Source organism: Octopus bimaculoides, chromosome 23, assembly GCF_046866305.1.
Source record: "Octopus bimaculoides isolate indiv1 chromosome 23, ASM4686630v1, whole genome shotgun sequence".
NCBI lineage: Eukaryota > Metazoa > Mollusca > Cephalopoda > Octopoda > Octopodidae > Octopus > Octopus bimaculoides.
In genome coordinates, this window is record NC_142950.1 from 18,310,359 (window position 1) to 18,323,553 (window position 13,195).

The 13,195-nt window shown below is 38.3% G+C and overlaps 1 protein-coding gene across 6 annotated transcripts in view; it reads right to left on the bottom strand.

The window, feature by feature from the left end:
- Positions 1-13,195, bottom strand: part of LOC106870770 (inactive phospholipase C-like protein 1) — a 191,682-nt gene that overhangs the window by 76,336 nt on the left and 102,151 nt on the right. For all 6 annotated transcript variants that reach the window (XM_089340302.1, XM_089340304.1, XM_089340300.1 and 3 more), the window contains exons 11-13: positions 9,617-9,702; positions 2,334-2,454; positions 1,190-1,358 (exon numbers count right to left, since the gene is read on the bottom strand). In XM_089340302.1, the coding sequence (XP_089196428.1) occupies positions 1,190-1,358; positions 2,334-2,454; positions 9,617-9,702 (376 nt within the window). The remainder of the gene's footprint in view (positions 1-1,189; positions 1,359-2,333; positions 2,455-9,616; positions 9,703-13,195) is intronic.

Consider the following 13,195-nt stretch of genomic DNA (forward strand, 5'->3'; position numbering starts at 1 on the left):
ACACTTATCATCAAATTGTCAGAGATATGTAACTATTATATGTAACATTGGATTGAAAAGATCTTGACATAATTAACAGTTACTCACCATCTCCATGATGGTTGATTTGTCAACATCTTTTCAATCCACTTATGTTACATTTAAAAGTTACACATCTCTGATGATTTGACAATAAGTCTTGATTGTGTAATTTACATTATGTAATTGATAAACACCTTATGTTAATGAAACCTAAGTAATGTGGTGTAAATATATATCATAAACAATCTCTTTCATATATATATATATATATATATGGTAAATGATTTCTACTACATCCTTAAATTGACCAATGCCTTGCAAGTGAAATCTGGTAGGTGGAAACTGTACAGAAACCTGTTGTGTGTGTGTGTGTATTTATGTGTCTTCACAATGTGATCCTGTGAACAAAAACCAGTGACATTGTTTAAGCCATTTGTACACAATGTCCAATAGCTCAGTGGTTTTGCAAAAAAAAGAAAGCTGGTAACAGGAAGTACAACCAGCCATAAAATACTGTCTCAATAATCCCATCCAACCCATGCCAACATGATAAAAAAAAAAGATGAATGTGAAAATAATGAAATATATAGCACGTTTCATCACAAGGTCCAGTACCTTGTTGGGCTAACTTGTGTGTCTCAATGACTGTCAGAGCTATGCCATTGGAGTGCAAACTACTGGTAAGGTCTCTTGTGCAGGACAGGTCAAAGGATACAGGCCAGACAAATATGGATCACCTCTTCTTAGATGTGAAAATGGGTTTGCATAGGGCCAACACACCTACCTAGACAAAGCAAAGTTATAGAAGAATTGATGATAATAACAAGACCTGAGAGGAAAGAAAGTCCAGAGTTGGGAAGAGTTGTTAGTGGTCAATGCTCCATAGGGAGAGAAGGGAATCATGTAAATACAAATCACATTATAAATGTGCATGACCATCGTCATCATAATTTTAAAAGGGAAATATGATATATTCATAATGTGGTGTAAATAAGCGTCCAAGGCATATTTTTTCTTTCCAATATACCACAAAGACCTACCTGAACTGAGTTTATATTCATGAAAGAGTTAACTAGACTCCCCACATTTATAGATTAATTTCACCATCAGCTATGATGATTAATATTTCTGTTTTATCAAAGATAGCATATTGTAAAGCAGCATTTACCTTGACAAGGACACGTCCCTTGAAGAATTCAGGTGAGGGTAAACACTGCCTGATGACATCAACAGGCTCCACATATAATCTATCTCCAAAAACTGATGTAATATACTGAGACATTTTCTGTTGCTGCTTTAAGCTACAATGGTTCTCAAGGCAGACTATCACAGGATAGCTGAAAGAAGATATGTATATATATTTATATAAATATATATATATATATATATATATATATATATATATATATATATATATATAAGGTCGTTTGTGTGTGTGTGTAAGTGTTTCTGTGTCTTCATGCTGCGATCATGTGAACAAGAACAGTGACATTATTTTAAGCCATCAATTCGTACACAATGTCCAATAGCTCAGTGGTTTTGTGAAAAAGGTTGATGGCAGGAAGTGCATCCAGCCATAAAATACTGTCTCAATAATCCCATCCAATAGATGTACAAAGGTTCACACACAAATATACATGCAGGTGTGGCAGGGTGATTAAGAAATTTGCTTCTCAGCCACATGGTTTTAAGTTCAGTTCCATGGTACAATGTCTCGAGCAAATGTCTTCTGCTATACCCACAAATCAATCAAAGCTTTGTCAGTGGATCTGGTAGACAACAACTGAATGAAGCCCATTGTGTATGTGTATACATACACACACACAGTTTTATGCCTCCTTGTCTTGATATCTTACAAAATGTACTATAGTATTAAGACCATCACCATTATACAATGGAATATAGAATAGCAGTAATGTACTAAAGCATTTACACCATCAAAGTCACACTATGGTATATAGATGGCAGTCTATCAAGTCTGAGAAAGATGGTTCTGCAATTTTTTGTTGAACAACCTGTACAAATGATTTGCTTTATAGTGATCAAATGTATGTGCTGCACATTAGCTCATTTGCTCCATCAAATTGACGTTGCCTGAACAGATGCATGGTGTGCCACATGTCAGGTGTCAAAGTGATCAGAGAGCAACACAAGATGAAGTTTTTTGCTCAAGAACACATTGATTCCCGGATTGGTCAGTGCAAACTCATCTCGTGATCATGGATACAACACCTTAACTAGTAGGTCATGAACCCTTACAATATGGTATATAGAACAGCAATAATGTACTGAATTTGAGAATAATTTCTTACCTTGATAATTCAAAGCCATATTTGTTGATGGTCTCAATGACACTTTTAAATGGTAACTTAGAAGAAAGGGTTCGTCCATGGTAAACTAGGGGCTCATCATCCGGTCCATCCCAACAGTCCACTAGAGAGAGAGAAACAGTTTGAGAATTCTTTCAGGTCATTTAAGTGATTTTCTTGTGACCAAATTTTTAACAAAATGTGTTTCAATTCATTTTGAAAATAATCAAGAGTTTGCAGGAATTTAATAGCATACCTGGTGCTATCATTTATTAGGATAATCATCCCAGGGTTTGTAAAAGAACTTAGATGGTTCACATATACAACAACGGAAGACTTTAATTTGAATATTAAAGTCAATGAAACTACCAGCTTTATGTCACAGAATCAGAAAATGTCTTTGCTAAGTTGGAATCAAAAGGATTAGAGGATTAATTAAAGAACTGAGTAGGCAAGGCTTTGTGGTAAGAAGCATGCTTCCCAACCACATGGTTCCAGGTTGTCCTACTGCATGGCACCATTTCCACTTTAGCCTCAAGCTGACCAGAGCCTTGCGAGTAGATTTGGTAGAGAGAAACTGAAAGAAGCTAGTCATAAGATCATCATCAACATCTAACACCTGTTTTCCATGCTGGCATAGATATATATGTGTGTGTGTGTGTGTGTGTGTGTGTGTGTGTGGTCTGATCAATAAGTATCCGGACTATTGCCATAGTAATGAAGCTAAAACATGCAGGATGAAACCTCTTGGCACAGATTGACCTTGAACTCTGCTGTGCATGCACAGTAAGTTTTAACGTTGTAGCTCACTTCCACTGTCTACAGCAATGCTTGGAATGAAGGTGTCTAGCGTGTGATCGTCACAATGACCATGACAGGGAAAGTTGAGCAGAGAATCTGTGTCAAATTTTACCAAAAGCTTGGCAACAACTGCTCAGAGGCCTATGCATAGTTTTCAAAACGTTTTCATCGTTCTCGACACAATCAAGGAGATCTTGTGCAACTGAAACCCGAGTGTTTTTTTGGTCAGCTGAAAGCAGTTTTGGCACAACTTAGCAGACACGCATCTCATACCCCAAATCTTCAGTGATAATGGACTGAACTTAAACCATAACTAATCTGCACATCCTCTGATAACTCACGGATGGTGATTTGATAATTTCCCCTCACAGCTGCAAGCACATCTGTGATGTTTTTCTCAGTTCTGTCAATATCAACATTTTTTTGGTCATCTTAGAAACATCTGAACCACTCATACACTTGTGTGCAGCCTCTGAGCAGGAATTGCCATGACAACTTTCTTTGTTGTGGTCAATGCGACAATCACACACTACATACCTTCCTTCCAAGCACTGCTGTAAACAGCAGAAGTAAGCTAGAATGTTAAAACTTCATGTGCATGCACAGTGGAGACCAAGGTCACTCTTTGCCAAGCAGCTTTACTCTGCATGCATTAGCTTCGTTACTATGGCAACAGTCCAGATACTTATTGATCAGACAACATAGATATATATCTGAGTGTGTCTTTGTGTTTGTATTTGTCCCACCTCCACCAGTTGACAATCAGTGTTGTTGTATTTACATCCCTGTAACTTAGCAGTTCAGCAAAAGACACCAATGCAATAAGTACCAGGCTTAAAAAAAAAAGTACTGGGGTCGATTCATTCAACTAAAAGTTCTTCAAGGCAGTGCCCCAGTATGGCCGTAGTCTAATGACTGAAAGAAGTAAAAGATAAAGGATAAGATAGTTTAGTATTGTGATGTTAGAATTAGGGGCTGATATTTATCTCAACAAGCAATCACACTTATTTAGAAAATTGATTACTACAACTTTGAAGCATAGGGTATAATCAACCTCAGGACTTGACTGATAATAATGGGAATGAGAGATAAAATTGACAACAGCAGAATTTGAATTTGGATTGAGAAGAGCCATAATAACTATGAAAGGCATTTTGTCTGACACACTAAAAATTTTGCAAGTTTATTGCCCTACAAAAATATTAACAAAGAAACAAAAAAAAAAAAGACGTTCTTGCTGAAGGGTGATAGGCAAAGTAACAATTCTGCCAGCTCCCCTCCTTCAGTATTTGAAAATATTGGTTTCAGCAATATCAGGGAAGTGGTAGATCAACTACATGAACCCCAGCATTCAACTGGTATTTATCTTATCAACTCTGAAAGAAAGGATGAAAAGTAAAGTCGACCTCGGAGAAATTTGAACACAGAATGTAAAGACGGATGAAATATCGCTAGCATTTTGCCCAGTGTGCTAACAATTCTGCCAGCTTGCCATCTTAGTATTTGAAAATATCGATTCTTTGTAAGAAGTGCAGGACCATTTTTTTGTAGGGGGAACAGACTGTTGATAGGATTAACTCTTTTGTTAACCATATTTCTACTGTAAAACATTGACTTTGTTTCAAGTAATTTTGAAATTAATGCAGAATTTAGTAAAATACCTCAGTCATTAAAACCCTTCTGATACTAAATCACCCTGGTTCTTTGACACAAATTTCCTGTTTTAAAGTGATCTAAATTAAACCTCCATCCATTCAAATTTCATGTTAACCCGTTAGCATTCAGATCACTCTGTCAAATGTAATACTTATTTTTTTTCTTTAACTTGTTTCACTCATTTGATTGTGGCCATGCTGGAGCACTGCCTTTAGATGAACAAATTGACCTGAGGACTTATTCTTTGTAAGCCTAGTACTTATTCTATCAGTGTCTTTTGCTGAACTACTAAGTTACAGGGACATAAACACATCAGCATCAGTTGTCAAGCAATGGTGAGGGACAAACACAGACACACAAATGCATACATATATATATATAATGGGTTTCTTTCAGTTTCTGTCTTCCAAATCCACTCAAAAGGCTTTGGTCAGCCTGATGCTATAGAAGGAGACACTTGCCCAAAGTGTCACACAGTGGAACTGAACCCAGAACCATGTAGTTGGGAAGCAAACGTCTTACTGTACAGCCACTCCTGCACCTATTCATATTGTTTTAACTTAATCATGTATTATCTCATAGCTTTGAGATTTCAATGATATGACTTTATAGTTTAATTTCAGAATAATAATGTAGGGTAGGTGTGAGAAGCCAGAAGGGGTTAATTTGAACAAAAAACACAATAGAATATTTGGGCCAGATATGGCTGATTTGAATATTAAAGGGTTAATTGATGCTCTGAATACAAGCTTAATAATGGCAAAATAATTTTACTAATCTTCATTATTTTAGAATTAATCAAAACAAAGGTAGTGTGTCTCAAAAGAAATGCGGTAACATCATCATCATCATTTAATGTCTATTGTCCATGCTGGCAAGCTACACCAGATTCTAGTTTGATTTAGTGTGGTTTCTACGGCTGGATGCTCTTCCTAAACCCAACCACTTTACAGAGTGTGCTGGGTGCTTTTACATGGCACCGCAATGGATGCTTTTACATGTCACCACATGGGTGCTTTTACACGGCATCGCACGGGTGCTTCTACATGGCACCACCACGAGTACTTTACACCACCAGGAGGATCAGTTCTAATGCTTCTGCTGTGAAGTGTGGGTCTTCTTGAGTATGGCAAGATGCTAGATATCTCAGTCCTTTGTCATCTTGCCTGAAAGGTTCAGCATCCAAAGGTTGTTCTTGAGTACTTGATCCTAAGTCTTCCATCCAGTTTGAGAGATCAGCACTTCTTTACGGAGCTATCGGCATCCATCCGCATCTCATGACCAAACCAGCACAGTCTTCTCTCTTGCACACAGCAACCAATTCCTCTTACACTTAACTTCTCTCTCAGAACACTGGCACTCTGTCAAACATGTACACTTACATTACATATCCAGTGGAGCATACTAACCTCGTTCCTTTCTAACCTTTGCATGTCCTCTGCATTCAAGGCTCATGTCTCACTACCATATAGAATTGCTGTCCGTATACATGCATTATGCAATCTTCCTTTTACTTGGAGAGGGGAACCTTTCATGATCAACAGAGGTAACAGCTCTCTGAATTTCCTCCATCCTATTTTTATTTGAGCTATCATATCCTCCGTGCATCCTCTCCCACTACTAATTTGGTCCCCTAGTATTATATCCTTATGGATAAACAAATACACTGCAACAGTGTAATAACAATATATAATTGAAACAGATGGAAGTAACCAGATGGAATGTAACAACAATCTTTTAAGAACTAACAATCCAACATGCTAGCTTGAATTGTAAATATTGAACTTCGGCTTTGAACTATCAACACACAAACTGAGGAACTAGCACAAACTAGCTCACCTACTCAGATTGCTATTATTTACATGTAGTGGTCTAGTCCATTTTCACCAGGGGGCATTGTACTCTCGCACAATACCTAGGTAGCAGAAATTATCTACTACTTCTAATGAGCCACCAGGGTATTTGAGAGAATCAATTTCCCGAGTCTAAAGTTTTTATGAATCATGAAACTACCTTCTTTGATAACCTTCCAATTAACTCACTGCACCTCTTGTGTGTCTATAGCTTACACTGGGTACACCATACAGAGTTCATGCCTACACTTTTACTACAAATTGAACAGGTCCACCTACCTGAGGTGGGTAGGGTCCTCCTGTCAGTTTTCTTGTTTACTAGATCCTTAGTTTTTGCTAATTTAACCTTGAGGCCCTTAGATTCCAAGTTTTGCTCCACACCTGGAATTTTTCATCTAGCTCTGATAGGGAATCCACTATGAGGATAACAAAATGGTAAATTAAGCTGATGTTTGGAACATGAATTAGCATGAAATTTTAATGGAAGATATTAAACCAGGTCATTTTAAAAAAGAAGGTTTGTATCATAGAACCGAGAGGGATTTCAGAAAGGTTAAACATAACTGAATAGTCAGCACTATTGATTGTTCAAGAATGTAATGAAATGACCACTGGTTGATGACAGTTGCACATTTTTTTCATTTGAGATACTTTCAAATAAAACAGATTATGTGAGGACAGAGGCCTTCCTAAGCAAGATTTTAGAAAAACTACTTGGATGTACAGTAAAGCATAAATATAATACCTTCATATCTATGCCAGCTTTAGGAGGTGGAATCTCTGTCAATCAATGTTGACTGTGTATGTGCAAGTGAGGAAAACATGTTTTGAAGAAGACTGGCAGTTGCTCATACACTGCTGAAACGAACTCCTTGCAGACTGATATATTTGACTATTTTTCATTATAGATTCATAATTTGCAAATAGAAAAGGATATACAAAAACTTAAAGAAAAGTTTAACATTTAATGCAGAAAATATGCATTGTATGAAAATGAACAATATTCTGCCTGGTCAAAAATTTAAGACCATGACAAATAAAAAGTTTAAATCTAGTATAAACTATAAAAATTCTGGTATTTATGTCCAAGCTTTCTGGGTCAACAACTGCCAGTCACTCCCTGTCTATTTCATAACAACAACAATGGGAAAAGCTAAAATGTTGGTAGATTTTGAACATGGTAGAATTGTAGAGCTCCAGAAGTAAGGTCTTTCTCAATATGCCATCTCCAGTGAAACTGGCTGGAGTAAAACTGCCATAATAAACTTCTTAATAGACCCTGAGGCATACAGATTTTAAAAAAATCGACAGGCTGGCTGAAGAAAATTTCACCAGCATTGAGTAGAAGGATTCGACGGGAAGTTAGGGAAGACACTAGTTGATCATCAAAACCAGATTAAGGCACTTATGAATGCAGAATGCAGCTCAAGGATGATAAGACAACATTTGAGAGAGAGAGGCTTTAAAAATCTTAAACATCTTCAGAGATCTTGTCTTCTTTCATGCCACAAAACTACTTGTTTAGAATTTGCTCAGAATCATCAGACCTGTGATGTTCACAACTAGAAGAAAGTTTTGTTCTCAGATAAGAAGAAATTCAACCTTGATGGTCCTGATGGTTTCCAACAATATTGGCATATAATAGATATTCTACCAGAGACTTTTTCATCGAGGCATAATGGTGGAGGCTCTATCATGTGTGGGGTACTTTCTCGTACAGAGGAACTATGGAGCTTCATGTTGTGCGGGGACATCAAACAGCAGCTCTTGACTGAAGGCCCTCATTTGTGTGGAGAAGACTGGATTTATCAACAGGATAATGCTACAATCCATAATGCTCACAGCAAAAGGATTTCTTCATAGTAAATAACATTCATCTTTTGAATCATCCTCCATGTTTTCCTGACTTAAATCCCATAAAAAATCTTTGGGGATGGATGGCAAGAGACATTTACAAAAATGGAATACAGTTTGTGGATGCTCTTTGCCAGGCATTCTTCACCTCAAAGCATAACATTTATGTTGAGTATACCACAGCAAATTTTTGAAGTTATTCGCAGGAATGGTGGAGCTACTAACAATTGAGTCCCCTTGTTTACTATTTATTCATTGTTTTCATCTGTTATTTGTCATGGTCTTAAAGTTTTGATCAGGCAAAATATTGTAAGTTTTCATACAATGCATATTTTCTGTATTAAATGTTAAACATTTCTTTAGGTTTTCATATATCTTTTTCTAATTGCCAATAATGAATCTTTAATGAAAAATAGTCAAATATATCAGTCTGCAAGGAGTCCATTGTGACAGTTTTTCACTGGTCTTAACATTTTGTCCAGCAGCATATATACAAGTCTTGCCTCCACTATGTGCACCCAAATCAGATCCTGATAACACTGTGTAACAAAATTTTAATTTTTTTTTGGTCTTTGGTCAGTAAGTGTTATTTCCTATTTGCTTCTATCTAGAAATCAAAGGAAATGACCACTATTCCCTTCAAACTTTGCTTTGTGACCTGGACATCAATGTTTTGAAACTGACCTATTTTCCATTACATTTCAGACAGATTCAGTGCTGAGTTGCTGAAGCAGAAATATCATTATAATAAATTTTCTGCTCAGAACCACAGATTTGCTTGTCAATTGCTTCACCTTAACCAGTTGAGCATGACCCTTAGTGGCTGACAATATGTACTTCTCTAATCATGAGCAAGAGTAGTGGGGGAACATCATAGCCATGTGTTGAGAGGGATTCTTTGGGGTTTGAATTAGTATAACAATAGCAAAGTTTGAAGGAAATATTAGCCCTTTTTCTTATTTTCTAGGGAAATAACAGTTGCTACTCAAGGACAAAAACTGTGTTACACAGTGCAATTGGCATGTTACCAAATGAAAATAAAGTGCAGACAGATGTTGTGTATCCAAATCGATGAAATGAAATAACATGCTGAATGGATAAGAGAGGAAGGAGATATCTCACATTCAACACATCTGCATCCTTTCTTCAAAACTTTGATATAACCTTCTATGCTTGCTGGTCCCTTCAACTGGTCATCCATAAGATATCTGAAACAACAGAAATTACATTAAAACAACAAAACATTATAACATCCTAGTTTAGTGGGGGGGGGTTGTCATAAATGAAATATTGGTTTAAAATTTTGGTGGAATTTGAACTCAAGGCATAAAGATAGACAAAATGCGGCAAAAAGCATTTTGCCTGGTGTGCTAATGATTCTGCCAGCTCACTGCCTTAATAATAATAATAATAATAATAATAATATATACTAATGATAATCTTTTCTATTATAGGCATAAGGCCTGAAATTTGGGGGAGGGGTCTAGTTGATTACATTGACCCCAATGTTCAACTAGCACTTATATAATTGACCCTGAAAGGATGAAAGGCAAAGTCGACTTTGGTGGAATTTGAACTAAGACCTTAGAGATGGATGAAATGCTGCTAAGCATTTTGCCCAGTGCACTAACAATTCTGCCTGCTTGCTGCCTATGTCATAAATGAAATATTGATAGCAGGATGCTTTTGATTTTGTTGGTAGTATGGCACCAAAAACTGCTCTACAACAAGAAAGTTCTCTTCACAACCATGTGGATTTTGAGTTCAATCACACTGCATGGCACCTTGGGCAAGTGTCCTCTACTGTAGTCCTGGTCCAACCAAATGCAGGATAATGCTAATAATAGCCTGAACAGGATAAGCTACCCCTATTTTGCAGGAAAAAGCGAGATTTCTATACATCTTAAATTTGCAGAAGAATGTGGGGTGTGGGCAGTGTAGCTTAATCGGTCTAGAGCACTGCGACGTATAATCACAGAGGTGTGAGTTCGAGTCTCATAGCTGGCCGCCAACACTTTTTTCTGAAAAATAGGGGTAGCTTATCCTGTTCAGGCTATATTATTAGCATTACCCTGTGTTTGCAAATATATATATATGTATACATTCTCAAGATTCACTGGTCCCACTCCGGAACTATACAGTCATTATATTGACGACTGTATTGGTGTGACCTTGCTCTCCCATGAACATCTAGACTCCTTCCTCTCTTTTGTTCAATCCTTCCATCCTGCCCTCGAATTCTCCTGCACTATTTCCAACACTTCCATCGCCTTTCTCGACATTTCGGTCAGCATTCATCACTCCACTCTCACCACCTCCGTCCACTACAAACACACTGACTCACACTCATACCTCAACTTCTCCTCCTCCTCCCACCCTAAACACACCAAGTTCTCCATCCCCTATTCCACAGGCTCTGCAGTGACAACCATGACTTTGAGACTCAGTCTCAACTCATGGTTTGCCACTTCATCCTTCGTGGATATCCCCTCACCCTTGCCAGAGCATGTTCCGTGGACCGTGAACCTGCTCTCTTCCCTGCCTCTCCAACACAACATTCTCTGAGCCTTCCGGCAACTCCAGTCTGACCCTTCCACTTTGCACATCTTCCCTAACCTACCCCTCCCCTCCTTCAAATGAGCCCACAACTTACGTGACCTGCTGGTCCACAGTTTCTTCACTAACTCCACCTCCCAATCCGGCTCATTCCCCTGCCCCTGCCCACGCTGCCACACTTGCCTCTACCTCTCCAGCACCACCATCCTCACATGCACCAATCGTCGACCCTATCATATCACTGACTCCTTCACCTGTACTTTTAGCAATGTCATTTACTGCATCTCCTGCTATCTCAGTCCTTCTCTGTACATCGGTCAAATAGGACGCTGCTTGGCTGACCAGTTCGCAGAACACCTCCGAGACATCAAACTCGGCAATGACACCCCTGTCTTGTGCCATTTCTGCTCTACCGGTCATTCTTTACAGCACCTGTCTGTGTTTGGATTGTCCTTGTACAGGGGCCATCTGGACTCCCATCTTTGCTGTGAACAGGAATTAATCTTCTCTCTTCGCTCCTTTGCACCACATGGGCTCAACTCCTTTCCCCTCCTCTTACACCCACCTCTCCTCTCTTGCTCTGACACCTACTTCCTCTCTTCACTCCTACCTACCCCTCTCCCTTCATAGTCATCCCCTCCATCGTTACCCCACCTCCACCATGCCTGTATATCCCATCCCACCCCCACATCATGCCACACCACATTGCACCACCCTAGCACTGACCACTTCCCAGCACCTACACCATCATCCACACACCCACACATTAAGGTCACCAGCCCCTATCCACACGCGCACCTTCGTTTTGGGATCACCACTACTTTATTATCTCCCCTTCTTCCTAACTCTGTCTGGCCATCACCATGACTGACTGCCAGCCACTAAAGCTTTTATTATTCTCTCTCTGTTTATTTTCTCGTGTTCCTTTCTGTTGAAGAGCGTAGGCTTGAAACATAAAAGACTTTCTCACCTTCCTGAGCATTAAACTAATACACCTGCTTGTTGTTTACACACCTGTCTTCGTCTTTTGCTTTGTTTGTAAATTCCAACTATATATATATGTAGATAGATAGATAGATAGACAGGTGGGTAGGTAGTTAGATAGAGATAGACAGACAGACACACACAAACATACATACATATGTGTTTGCTTCTCCAAAAATCCCTTAACCATAGATGATGATATTGCTATTTCCCCTGTCAATGGTTCATTTGCAGGCTTCATAGCTTCCAAGACATTAAATAAGAGATCCCCATTTCAAAAACAAGAAAGTGTTAGTGACAAGAAGGGTATCCAACTAAAACAATGCTTCAGTAATACATTTGTCTAACCAATGCTAGTATGGAAAAATAGATGTAAAAAAAAAACCAAACAAACAAACAATAAAAAACAAAGAAACTTTTGAGTTGGAAATGTACTGACCAGGCCCTTCTTTTAGAGTCTCCAAGACTGGTTAGCAGAATGGAAAAAGGGAAGTTAACCTTCAACAGGAAATATGGTTCAAATGCTTACAAAAAAATGGACTCCATTAATGACAGATAGTCAAAGACAAGGTAGTGGTGATAGATTAAGCCAACCCACCAAGTCCAGAAACAGCACTTCCAATGTATTTCCATAGTTTTTGTCTACAAATTTTCCTCCGAAAGTTTTGGTCTATTCATCACTGTGGTAGAAGACACATGCCCAAGTTTCTGCCCAGTGGGAACCAAACAGAATTCTGTGGCTACAAAATAAACCATAACCACCTAGCCATATCTTCATTCCTTTAAAGAGCAGAATTATCTGACAGACCTTCTGATGGGATTCATTTGTTTCAGTTTGTTTTTACATCTGTTTTCCTATGCTAGCATGAGTTAACATGAGACATTGTTTTACAACTGGATGCTCTTGCTGTCACTCATCCTTATCTGTTTTTCAGCTACAGAATTTCTTGTCCCACACATCTATGAAGATGTGAAGCCAGGGGATGATTTGTGGACAGAATTGTAAACATTATCTCTTGTTTGCAATTTAAAGAGGATTGCAAATTTAAACAAGGACACACACATACCTTTTATCTTTTACTATTTCAGTCATTAGACTGTGGCCAGGCTGGAGCACTGCCTTGAAGAATTTTCAGATGAATGAATCAACTTCAGTACTTC